The 13,834-nt window shown below is 43.6% G+C and overlaps 1 protein-coding gene across 2 annotated transcripts; it reads right to left on the bottom strand.

Moving 5' to 3' along the window:
• Positions 1-1,368: 1,368 nt before the first annotated feature.
• LOC144729432 (ES1 protein homolog, mitochondrial-like) lies at positions 1,369-11,433 on the bottom strand. Of its 2 annotated transcripts, none has more exons than XM_078609714.1 (7): positions 11,104-11,433; positions 8,485-8,537; positions 7,889-8,002; positions 7,061-7,180; positions 4,233-4,325; positions 3,668-3,823; positions 1,369-2,426 (listed from the first exon to the last, which is right to left on the bottom strand). In XM_078609714.1, exons 1-7 carry the CDS (start codon positions 11,290-11,292, stop codon positions 2,297-2,299), a joined length of 855 nt encoding a protein of 284 aa, XP_078465840.1. In that variant the 5' UTR covers positions 11,293-11,433; the 3' UTR covers positions 1,369-2,296. The 2 variants fall into 2 exon arrangements, with proteins under 2 accessions (XP_078465840.1, XP_078465841.1); XM_078609715.1 differs by lacking the exon at positions 11,104-11,433 and adding an exon at positions 11,016-11,097.
• Between the last annotated feature and the right edge of the window lie 2,401 nt (positions 11,434-13,834).

Raw genomic sequence — 13,834 nt, 5'->3', positions numbered from 1 at the left:
TAGGGATCACCTAGGGATCCACAGGGATCTTCAGAACCCGCGAGTTTCGCCGAGGGCAGGTTACAGGTTTCGAGTGAGCGAGATGCCCTTTGGGGCCGTCCATAAATGCGATTTTGTAAGATTTTTGACCCCCCCCCCCCTCGTCACACGGCGTCACAAAAAGTCAGACCCCCCCCCCCCTCAAATATGACGTCACAAAGCTCTGCCCCCCCCCCCCCCCAAAAAAACCCATATTTCATTTTGAAAATAAAATCGCTTTAAACTATTGTCATTGTAGTGCGTATTTAATGTGGCGCTGCACACTGATGTTGTAGGAGTGTTATAACAATTAGTATTATAACAATTTTATAGTTAAAGTTGCGCATTTTGATGGGACGTCACATTTCTCACCCCCCCTCCCCTCGTCACAAATGTCTGACCCCCCCCGGTGCGTATTATAAGCACTGCGCGTCTCTCTTCCCACGCGTGCATACTTCTCAGTCATGTGCACGGTCGGTGGTGTATAGTTGGGGCACCACGGTGGCGAGACGTTAACTCTCTCGTCAAGTAAACAGGAGGTCGTGGGTTCGATCCCAACCCCCGACGGCTGAATATTTTGCAGTTTGCGTCTCTCTCTCTCTCCCCGTCGTCGCGTGGAATTTTCTCCGGGTTTCCCCCCTCCAGGATGTGTCTGGAGTTGCTGCAGTGTTGGTGGGTGGCATGGGTGTTGGGAGGGGAGTTGTCCGTGTGCCCTCCAATGAGCTGCCTGGAATGAGAGCACCTCCTCTTGTGCGAGTGATGATGGGGTTTGTTGCTAGAAGCCATTGCTTTCTTTAAAGGCATTGAGAGCATTGCTTTCTTTAAAGGCATTGAGAGCATAAGTCATTTTCAGTATACAAAAGTGCAAGAAGCCGAGGTATCAGATTAGCCAGAAGGCATGTTGCTGATGCATTGTTGCAGGGCTTTTTGCAGCGTACTTTAATCATGTCAGTCTGCTTTTTTATACGAATGTACATTAACCCACTGCTGAACTTTCTCCCCTCATTGTGTCAATCTTGGGGTTATTTTTTTACGTTTCACCACCTGGGCAGTACGGGTTGGTAAAGTGAGGCTCCGGGTGGTTCAGATTTCACATCATTTTAGCAGATGGCAGCTGGGGAATGAGGTTCAGGTCTCACGGATCATAGTTTATAAAGTAAATGGAGATGGGTTAAAAAACGTACTCGGTGTTTAAAAAGCACCTCTTTAACTTGTTACCATCTAAGTTTGTAAATCAATAGCCAGGACTCACTACAGGACAGACTGTTACTGGGGAACGTTTAAATATTTCAAATGCGTTATGTCCTGCTCTCATCATCTGCAATGTCATGCAAAGATTAAGACAAACCATTTAGAGTGCAACTGCTTGCTTTTATTAAATACATTATACATTCACAGCAAGTTTAACACGTGTAACTATAACATTTTAGTATTGGTGTACATTGCATCAGAATTTTTAAATATTTCAGTTTAATTTATTTAGTAAAATAAAATTAACATTACAAAATGTCCTTAGTACATTTTTTTTTATATTATAACTTTTAAGTAAAATTCATACTTTATTTTCCATTCAAATACTGCATCTGCAGATTAAACATCTGGATGCAGAGTACATTTATATATCTGGAGGAACATGTAAAATATACTTAATTATACAATTATAGGCTCATGTGCTTATAGTAATGCAAATGCACTTGGAAAAATGCTACGTCTTTAATTGTTACCAGTCAGCATGAAGACAGCTGATAATTTGAAACATTCATTAACTGGCTGTGACGTATCCAATAGCAAATGTGGATAAAAATGATCAACAATTCGTCTAATGACATATGCTATGGATCTCAAACTCTTGTTCCCCATGGTTCATTTAATCGCAGCTTGTAGAGTCTGTCATTATAAGAGCTCTGTGTGGCATCACATCCATGGTACCATACAGCCTGTAAAATAGATAAGAATGCACTCGCCCCACCCCCAACAGTGACTGGAAGACTGAATGGCCAGGCTCGTAGTTTGTCATTCTTCCACTCCGTTTTCAGTTTCTCAAGTGTTTGGACAACCACACTCGATATCCATTAACCAGTGCTAGAGCAAAACAGGATATGTTGACGAACAATTAACTTTCAATTTGCAACATTATCCAGCCTTGGTATGCTGTAGTGCAAAAAACCCCCGACAAAAACATCCAATGCTGGAGTACAAATCATACTCCACGCATCTACAAAATGTCAAGAGCTACGTTTCACAACAATACTTTTGGAATCGATGCCTACGACAGATTTCACTTCTTGGCGAGGTTCAGCACTGCCTGCACCATGGCCCCGATGCCATCGAAGATGTGATGGTAGTCGGTCTCGCACATGAACGCCGGCGTCGTCACCACCTTGTTCTTGGTGTCCACGTGGACCTCGTGAGGATGGCAAGTCAAGGTAAAGAAAATTCACACGTTCATGCATTCACTCTGCTTATAATAAGGCGAGCGCCCACTGAGACAGATGTTTCTCTTGTAAGGCAAGACCTGGGATACAAATACCTTGGTGCATAAAAATGAATGCCACAATTGAAGCCAAGAAGCTCCAACGGCCACGTACATGAACAGCACTACTCTTTGGTTTTTCCGGTAAAGTCACGTAGGTTAAAAAAAGAAAACAAATAAATGAAATCACGACGTTTCGGAGGCAACACAAGCTTCCGTCTTCAGAATAAACGTCGTGATTTAATTTCTTTGTTTTCTTTTTAACCTACGTGACTTTACCGAAAAAACCAAAGAGTATGAATCCTTGCAGTCACGAAAGCTTCAAATCTAGAATTAACAGCACTGACAATTCACTGCTGGATGAGGACCTCTTCACCCCATGCAAGTTGTGGGTGCTATTTAAACATACATGACCATGCTGATTCTAGATTTGAAGCATTCGTGACTGCAAGGATTCATACTCTTAGGTTTTTTCGGTAAAGTCACGTAGGTAAAAATTAAAATTAACAAAAGTAAAATAAAAATCACGACGTTTCGGAGGCAACACAAGCTTCCATCTTCAGGTGGAACCGTCACAGCACGATTGCTGTATCTTGATACGACGTTTAGGAGGCAACACAAGCTTCCGTCTTCAGGTGGAACCGTCACAGCACGATTGCTCTATCAAGATACAGCAATCGTGGAACCGTCACAGCAATCGTGCTGTGACGGTTCCACCTGAAGACGGAAGCTTGTGTTGCCTCCGAAACGTCGTGATTTTTATTTTACTTTTATTAATTGAAATTTTTACCTACGTGACTTTACCGAAAAAACCTAAGAGTATGACCATGCTGGTCCGCGTGGGTTGTGGGGTGGGCAAGGAGCAGAAGATGTACGAGCACAGCAGTACAACTGTGTATTTTGCTGCACTTCCCTATGCTGCCCACCACGGTCCCAACAGCCAATGATTACCTGATGTGCATTACGGTTCACCCATCCAAGCTCAAAGCCTGCTTAGCTTCCAACGCCTAACAAGGTTAAGTGCATTCTGGGTGAATTGGTCAAAAGCAGCAAAAAGAAAATAAAAAAATTCCCGTTATGTAGATGCACACCTCGGTGCGGAAGAGGAAAATATTTAGCTATCAGTGAGTAGACACACCATTTTTCTTTGGACGTTACAATAAACAAAAGGATATGGTGACATTTTTTTCCACATGCTTCGCCCCCATGGTCTTGACAGCACCGGCAGCAGCGTGGTGGGGCCACTTCCCACCCTTGTCGCTCTCCTGCCCAACGCTCACCTCCACACCAGGCAGCACGCGCGCCGCCAGCACTGGAGCAATGCAGCAGAGCCTGGTGGATGAACAAAGATGCCACGCGTAGCCTTCAGACTTATGGCAAGTGCTGTGGGCAAACACGGATTAGGGCCGGAAATATTGTGGATCGCACCACGCCCAGCCGCCTTTGTCTCCTCCTCAGTGTTGATGTTTATACACCACACCAGGTACTCGTGCAAGGTTGAGTTGACCTAGCAGAGGTCCATAACCAGTCTTGGGATCAATTGTCACTGATGTGAGCTTTAGCCAGGAATAAAACTCACATTGCCGAGTTTGTAGTGTAGTGAACTAACTACGACATCGCTGATTTCGATACACACACACACGTGCCGATGTCAAACATAGGCAACAAGAATGCAGACAATGTGATGCAGCTAAAGTGCTGTCTTAACTTGTGTGGATGGAGTGGCCTTAAATGCACTCACCCAATTGGTTTCTTGGACCCATGGAACTCCTTCAGCACCCTCTCCACATCAGCATTCACTTTGCAGTCGCTACCCTTTTCAGCAAACGTTGACCTGGATATTGAGGAAAGACGTGGTCAGGATTGTCAAACTTAGAACAGTCAGGAACACAGTTGTTTAAAAGCAAGGAAATTTACATGGGTGACCCTCAGTGATTGTGCAAAGTTGCTACTTCAGGGTACACTATTTTCATGCTCCTACTAAATGAACAAACAATCATCTATATATATAAAATCGCAAATCTGTCTGTCTGTGTGTGTGTCTGTGTGTCGCCGGACCATACGCAGTTTCATTGGACGGCGGTTGCCCCTGGCAACGGGTAGCGACGCATTCGCTGCCGGGTGGACGCCATTTTTAATTCCCGTTAAAAATATGCGCACGCATTTGTGCTATAAACTCGATATACCCAGCGTTGCCCGGGGGGAAAATACATTTAAAATCTTATGAAAACTTTCAAACATTACATACCAATGAAAAAACAACTGTGTAATTACTTTTAAACCCCACGCGCCAAGAATCGATTCTCTGAATCGCGCAAAGGAATCGAAGGTTGTAGATTCCTTTAGATTCGGACGATTCCCGTTAACTATAAGTTGCTTAAAGTCGATATAAACTGCTACGAACGGGAAATATCCGGCGTTGACCGGGGCAAAAATGTAATTAAAAATTCCTGAAAAAATAAATAAATAAAATAACAATGAAACTCTATCATTCAAAATGTAAACCCCCAACATGCCAGGAATCGATTCTTTGAATCGCACAAAGGACTAATCGAAGGTTGTAAATTACTTTAGGATCGCGCTTCCTGTTTAATATAAGTTGCTTATAGAGTTGATATAAACTGCTACGAATGGGAAATATCCGGCGTTGACTGGGGCAAAAATATAATGGTGAGGGCGGTTGTGAGTGGCGATTGTGAGTGGTGAGGGGAGGTTGAGTGGTGAGGGTGAGTGGTGAGGGTGAGTGGTGAGGGTGAGTGGTGAGGGTGAGTGTTGAGGGTGAGTGGTGAGGGTGTGATTGGTGAGGATGAGTCGTGAGGGAGAGTGGTGAGGGAGAGTGGTGAGGGAGAGTGGTGAGGGTGAATGGTGAGGGTGAGTGGTGAGTGGTGAGGGTGAGTGTTGAGGGTGAGTGTTGAGGGTGAGTGGTGATTGGTGAGCGTGTCATTGGTGAGGATGAGTGGTGAGGGAGAGTGGTGAGGGTGAATGGTGAGGGTGAGTGGTGACGGTGAGTGTTGAGGGTGAGTGGTGAGTGGTGACGGTGTGATTGGTGAGGATGAGTGGTGAGGATGAGTGGTGAGGGAGAGTGGTGAGGGAGAGTGGTCAGGGTCAATGGTGAGGGTGAGTGGTGAGTGGTGAGGGTGAGTGTTGAGGGTGAGTGGTGATTGGTGAGGGTGTGATTGGTGAGGATGAGTGGTGAGGGAGAGTGGTGAGGGAGAGTGGTGAGGGTGTGAGTGGTGAGGGAGAGTGGTGAGGGTGAATGGTGAGGGTGAATGGTGAGGGTGAGTGTTGAGGGTGAGTGGTGATTGGTGAGGGTGTGAGTGGTGAGGATGAGTGGTGAGGGAGAGTGGTGAGGGAGAGTGGTGAGGGTGAATGGTGAGTGGTGAGTGGTGAGGGTGTGTATATATGTAAGGTTATTAAGAAATATATTTTTCACCCGGGCAACGCCGGGTACTACTGCTAGTGTTAATATGAAAGTGTAACACAGGAATACCTAATTCACTTCCCTCTGACCTCAGTAACTTCGATCTCACATCACATTTTCATCTCAGAGCACTAACTCATGGCAAGCCTCACACAAGGCTGAATTTCACATGCAGGTTACGCGAGCACAGCATACCAATACACGTGTTATACAATGTTGGGGTGATGGCTGAGGGTTACTAAGTAAAAGATCCAGTTTTATGAATCTATTTGACAAATTTAGAAAAAAAGCTGGTATTTGAAAAGATCCAGTTATCACTGGCTAATCTAGTTTCCTTCCATGTGAAAACACTCCTTTAAGAGGAACACCACTGTGTTGCCATCAAGCAATCACAGCAGAAATCTAGAAATCACCATCCCTGACTTAAACCTGCAGTGGTCACCAGCAGAACATTAAAAGTCTGGGATTTGTCCCTTCCACTTTATGTGACAGATCAATTTACAGTCCTCAAAGACACTGGGTGTTATTTTCACTGCCTCCAGCTGAAAGCCGATTTCCACAAACCCGACCCAAACTCAGACTAAGCCCATCAGCAGATGGATTAATTAAAATCTCTGAAATATAAAGTCACACTGGATTGATTCATTTCTGTTTGACGTCAGTCAATCAGTCTGGAAAATTAGAACCGCCAAAATAAGGCCACATCCAACCTCACCAGTTCTCAGGTACCCTCCCGAGGTGCCCTCAGAACTCTCAAGGCAAGCGATGACATTGTGATAAAACCATCGGCAAAGGGGACTCAGTGGTTATATGGTGAACATATCTCTATAGACAGGAAGCATTCAGACAACCAAGTGACACTTCCTTTCACTGCTAAGTCGACCACGAAAAAACAACAGTCACACTTTGGAATCAGTCAGGGGGCCCTACTTAAGGCTGCAAAAATCTCAATCCAAACTGATTGCAAGAAGAGCCATTTACCCGAAATATTGCCTATAATATATATTTCCCTTTAAGGTGTCTTTTATTGATGAATGTATCAAATTCTTAAAGAGAAATTGACCACACACCTTGCCGCTGGACCCTCTGGGAAAAAAAGTCACAGTAAACCTCTTCTAAAAATATGACTGTCACGTAACAATACTCACAGATTTTTGGCCACTCCAAAGCCGCCGGGAAAGATGATCGCATCAAAGGTGCTAGCATTCAGCTTGGCGAGGTCACTGACTTTTCCACGAGCAATCCGTGCAGACTCCACAAGCACATTCCTGCCAGGCATACAACAGTTACCGCTCATCACACCATGCAATCAATTCATGGGGAAAGATCACAATTAATCTTCGTAGACCCAACTAATATTTATACCTTTTACAATATTTCCTATCATAACCTCAGGTTTGATAAATATGTGGCTATTAAGTGAAGAATGGCCAAAATGGTTTGAGAAAGAAACACTTTGAAAGGTAGTAAATAATGTCAACATTTATTTTTACATTTGACTGATATTTAGAAATTACAGGTACAGTAACACATTGTGTTCTTGGTTCTTTCGGTAAAGTCACGTGACTTTACCGAAAGAACCAAGAAGATGAATCCCTGCAGTCACGAAAGCTTTAAATCGAAATTTAACACATTGTGGTCATGAATTAGTGCCAGTCTACATTTTGTGAGCAGAATCAAATTTGAATTCTTGTGTTCAGTGTCATTTATATAGTTTTTCTAATTGTATTGTCTAGTTCCGTTCCTTTCACAAGTATATCATTTACATGTCATTTGGTGGATATTTAAGATACCATTATTACATGTACAAAACGATGCACGTATTGTGAGCATAATAAATAAATTCTGATCATTATACGCATCATTGCATTGCTACCATACAGTTGTGCTTATTGAGAAAAGTCTCGTACTGTTAAGGGTTGGCAAGCGGTGAACCATTTAGCGTCATTATCACACCGACACTACTCCTTACACACCTCGTCTCTCCAATGGCAGGCTCCCCCTTGCTATGATCCACCACGTGCATCTGAGAGACATTTGGAGCAAACATCTCCACCTTAGCCCCTCCACGGCTCAGGTGGATCAGCACACTGTGGAACAGAAAACACTGGTCTTCATAGATTGCTTGGCAGGTACAAGTGTACATGTTCGACAACCAACTTTGAACGCAAGCTAAAGGCTGGGGAGTGGTGCTGTGCATTGACACTCGGAGGAATGGATGTCAGATTTTGTTTTAGATTACAATGCGCGTGAGAGTAAGAAATGGAAATGAACAGCTGTCTTTAAAACAAAAAGAGGTGTAAACATTGCTGTACATTCATCGTTTGTTCCTCCAAAAGTGATTAAGTGGCTTGCATAAGTGATTTGATGAGCTGGCACAACTTGAGGTAGCCATTTTATCCAAGAATCTACATATTTTTTGCCATTGTGGTGCAAGTAGAACATCTAGTGACTTAAGAGTTTGTGCGAATAGTGTTCTTACAAACGCGATTGAAATAATGTATCACAAGAATCAATTTTAATTGATTAATCTTTTCAATGACCACGATTCATCCTATGTAATAACACTTACGAGGCTGCTTCAAGAAGCTCTGTTCCATCATATACACCTGCCCCAGACAGTACCTGGATGTAAGAGATAACACACATGCATTGCATACAATGATTCCTGCACTTTATGCCATAAATACAGCAATGGAGGGCTTAAAATCTGTAACCAAATGATTATCTACATTTAATCAATTACAGTACTGTCTCGTTAAATTTCAATCCTATGTCATCAATGCACTGCTGAAGGCCTCCCAATGCCATATCGGGCTTGTTTGTTTTACCATACTTCACCACGGTGGTCAATGTGGGCTGGTCAAGGGTTGGGAGAGCAAGCACAGGTTCAGATGTCACTCGCAACTCATGTTAGCTGTGGCCAGGAATCAAACTGGGATCACCAGGTTCATCGTCCAATTTGTTAATTACTGCGCCACCACTCCCATGTTGCTGCTCAAAACGGTGTATGTAGAACGAAAACTGAAAAATGGGCAAAAAAGCATGGAGGGATGCATCTTTCGAATAGAGATAAAAGGCACAGAGAGAGAAATAAATGTTGTATAGAACATAAGTGGGTTAATGAATCGTCAAAACTGTTATGTAGGCTTGGGCAGGCCACGTGGTGAGAAGGAATGCTGTCTGTTGGGCAAAAATGACATGTTGGCACTCAATGAATGAAACGTGTCCCAGAGTACTTTCATTGAGGAGATGATATCCACTTGTGTGCAGGTGCGAGGTGGATTATCACATCACAGGAACGCGTGAGATGACAGGTTGCTGCAAATTTCCTGTTACGCCTTTCTTATCAAGGTGAGTGTTTGGTTTACCTATGGTATGTTTGGTTACAGGTGTTATAATGGCAAATACAAGTGTGAAAATTGTCTGACCGATCATATTAACATATTAGTTATATCAGGTGTTACTTGTCATTACTATATATGCACCTGTGAATGTACATGCATGTTAACCCATATTATAAGCTACATAGCAAGGTTGATAGCTCTTTGTATGTACAGACCTATTGTCAAATCAGTGCTGGATGAGTGCTTAGCCACATAATTTGGGTTATTTCACCATACTGTTGAGCGCGGTGCAAACAAATATATTGCTGTACTGCTAAACAGCTTTCAAGATCTAACTCATTTCAAATAATTTGGTTTCTATACACCACCCTGTATATAACTGACAAATAACTGTACTGTAGCAATAGCACGACATTCTGCCACAATAAAAACAAGCCATAGGCACAAGAGTTGTCATGCATTACGTTGTATGCTGCATTACGCACATGCTATAGGTTTACAAAGCCATAAGAAAGCTTGTAAAACCTTTGCTAATCACTTTCACATGAGATAAGTCAATGTTTTCCTCGCCCATAACGCAGTACTGTAAGTGACCTTCAGAATATGCGGGCGGCGCAAACCAAAAATAACAGGGTACAGTGTCGAACTCGGGTGACATTGCACACGTGGCAAAGAATTTACATTTTATATATTTACAATGCAGGTATATACACACTTGTAATGTACACACTATTGCATGGTCGATTCAGTACCCCGTTAAATTAAACACAGCATTTGTGCACTACAATAATTGCTGTTATTGCAATGCTCAATACAGAATACACAATGCAATTCGTCTTTTTTTCTCATAACCAAATAAGAGGCTATGAAAAACGTCTTCTTTTTTCAGAGAAATCCAGAAAACAAATGATGACATGTGTGCATTGTTTAATCATCTAAATGGTTGATTCTGGGAGGAGCATGGGGTACTTTACTTTTACCGGACCAAACATCAATAAACACAGCTCACTTCTTCTGTCACTTCAAGGTGACTCCCCTTTCAGGTGACAAACGCAAATGAGCTCTAAAACATTGTCCAAGTGTTGCGATGTCCAAAAGATATCCTCACCCCACCTCCAAGTGGGTTCCTGACCCTTGTACGCGTTGATGTTTCACGAAGACGATAACCCCCGTTTCGAGAGAGACCCGGGTTAGAACTGCAGCAAGCTTGCAATGTGCAATGCATCGTGAACGCACCATTGTACCCAACATTAATGCACTGTTACTGGTGACTTGAATATTCCTGCTGCACAACGCTATTGTACTATAACAACGCTATTGTACTATAACAACGCTATTGTACCATGCAGTACTGACACTACGAAGATAACGTAGTAAACAGTATTCTCTACTCTATCGGTGCACTGTATACATGTAACTGCACAGACACTACAACTACGACACCATTACATTACTGCACACCTCTGGCACCGTGGTCACTGTAACTGCACGGACAACCCATGCGTTTCTGCAACATCAGCACAGACTTATACAGCATGTACTGTGTTGAACTTCTGTTGAACAATTAGCACGGTCGGCTACGTACGGTGCGAAAGAAGTTCAACATACACAATGATAAGCTAACAAAACCCCATGTATAGCCTTAAACAAGACTGTTGGGGCAAGTGCTCTGTTAGCACGGCACCGGCGTGGTTCGGTGGCCAGCCAGTACCACGCCCGACCGCCTTTGTCTCCCCAGTGTCGATGTTCTACACACCTCACCAGGTACTCATTTGAGGCCGAGTCGACCTAGACGTGTTTGACCGTGAGCGGGAAATCCAACTCGGGCCGCCTCGGCTTCTCACCACGGCCACGTTGCCCGCGTGGGCCCTCTCTGCCGAGCCCGTAGCGTGAAGCTGCCTCTGCTGCTTCTGCTGCCGCGGAGGTGGCGTCAGAGGCGGCAGCAACTCCATGTGGCGGCCGAAGGCCCAAGGCCGCAGAGGTCGCAGAGCCGCGCACAGCGCTCCAAGCCGCGTGCACCGCATCGCCGCCATGCAGGGCAAGAGCGGAGAGGTGGGGGGGGGCACCGTGACGGGAGAAGAAAATTAAAATTAAAAAAGATAACTACGGAGGCTTGCGGATAAACACGAGGCGACGAACAGTAATCAGAATATAAAAAGGGCGGGAAAGCTCTCGCCCTTATATACTGTGACGTCACCGGTAATTTGCTCGCACGCGATTGGTCGGCGCGGTCAGCGACGGTGTGACGTCACGCGTCAAGTTTAGTTGCTAAAAATGTTCTAAAGTCCTCACGATGGAAACTTCGAGCACCGTGTACACAATTCTAGATTTGAAGCTTTCGTGACTGCAAGGATTCATACTCTTTTTAGGTTTTTTCGGTAAGGTCACGAAGGTAAAAAATTATAATAAAAAAATAAAAGAAAACATTGGAATGTAGTTTTATTTATTATTTTATTAAATATATATCTATTTTTTCACCGTGTACACGTTTTTTCTCGCATTGTGTCGCGAAAGGAAGACACATTTGAGGGAAATCGATGGATGTTATGCAGCTACAAGCACCGTAGTGCGTTTGAGAATTTAGCTTGTTGTGTATTTCAGCAGTGAAATGTCAGTACCCCATAAGATCTGTTAAGTCCAGATAAGAGAAGGATTTCCTCACAATAATCTTCCAAATAATTAATACACCTCTTAATAGAAAAGCTGCATGTGCTTAAATGCAGTCCTGCACAATTAACCATATAACATGGAGACTTAACCGTTTTAATCTTATGGAAACGTGCGCTATGCATTGAAACATTGTACGCAGTTTGCTTGAATGGCCTCTCGCGTTGTTAGATTATTAATGTTGACAAGATAACGACGGTGGGTTTGTGAGGAAATCACATGCGACTGATGGTTGTACAAATGCAGCGAGTGTCAAGATTTTTTTTTTACAATAAATTGCTGAACTTCCACATTGTTGCAGTATTGGTCATTCGTCTGACGCGCTTGAAGTATTCTGAAAAGGAAAAGCTGAATGAGTTTAGTTTATTGTCCTTTCCCCGCAACTCCGATTATCACGGTTGGCTACGTACGGTGCGAAAGAAGTTCAACATACGTGCATACATACCAAAAAGTGTGACTTTTCAATGTTTAATTCACGGTAATAAACATATTTTACGTAACTGGGCACGCAAATGCGTGCTTCGGCTTTCCGGGGAGGATTATGGATATTTTGTCGACGGCAATATCGCCAACATTGTGTGCAAAATATATTCACACAAAGTACCGGACAGCCCTTTGTCAATCCACTGCTGGATGAAGGCCTCCCCATACCGTGTCAGTTAATGGGGCTTCTTTAGGCAGACTTCACTTTGGTGGTAGGTGTCTTCAGGTCACCAGGTTCATAGCACAGAGCGTTGACCTCCATTGCCACTGCTTCACTCAATTTATCCATGCTGTTAAAAAAAAAAATCTTAATATAATATGAAGCCGTGTAGTTACAGATGAGAAGCCGTGAGTCACTCGTGAAGCCATGATTGATGTCTAAAAGTGACAATGCCCATCCAGACAAAGCTCAGAAATGCTTGTCCCTCCACCAATTCCTAATCCTACTGCCTTGTTGGCTGAATTGAGGTCGACATTTATTCATTGAGTGCCACAGCCACAATGTATGGCCCAAACATACCTGCCTCCTTTGACCCCACTTGCCCTCCCCCTTCCACAGCCTTGCCCTCTGCTGTAGCAGTCATTTCTTTTCCCAAACATCGGCCTTGGGGGTCTCATGGCAATTCATAAACGATACGTCATGATCTATAGAGCGGTAAGCAAAATGCATTATTTATAAACCGTAAACTTCTGCACCACATTCGTTCGTTATCACACAGAGTGCAGCGCTGCATGTCGAATGTAAACTTATGATACAAATTTGCTAAAAGATAACTCGATTTTAATGTTGGCCAGAGGTGAGCCAATACAATTACCATAACCCCATGTCCCTGACCGCAATCTGCAACTAATCTCACAGCCTGCTGAGCTCCTCTTAAAAGGTACAAACGAAGCATACTGAGAAATTAGCAGAGAGCCAGTTTCCATGTATAACAATGAAGGGCATGGTGATGCATGTCTGTGATTCAGCACTTTGGAGGTAAGGGTTGGAGGAAAACACACAGGACTTAATTTATATCAGCCGGGTCTGTCTAGATAGGTGACCCACATCCAGTGTACGCATCGTTATGGCTGTGGCAATTAGCGGTGTCTCTACTCCAGTCTACCCGGGATATATTCAGTGGCAAATGATAACTGATCGTGCGAGATGTGTAAAAACTCTCAAATCTCAGGTGGCCAGGAGATCACAGGGCAGAGAAGGGTGGGTTGTGAATCCATTTTGTGGACCTTTCAGTCTTCTAACGTGCAGGTTTTCTCCAGGTACTGTGGGTTTCCTTCCATTGGCAAAACACTCCTTAAAATGACAAGTGGCCAAACTTCCCACTTTGGCACTCTACTGGAAAAAAAACTGTTTTGCGATGGAGGTTTTCCTGGATAAATGGCACAATGGTCTCCAAAAAACATAATAAATACATACTTTGTGCA

This window comes from Lampetra planeri, chromosome 32 (genome assembly GCF_965212315.1).
Source record: "Lampetra planeri chromosome 32, kcLamPlan1.2.h2, whole genome shotgun sequence".
NCBI lineage: Eukaryota > Metazoa > Chordata > Hyperoartia > Petromyzontiformes > Petromyzontidae > Lampetra > Lampetra planeri.
This window is presented reverse-complemented; position numbering and strand designations above follow the sequence as displayed.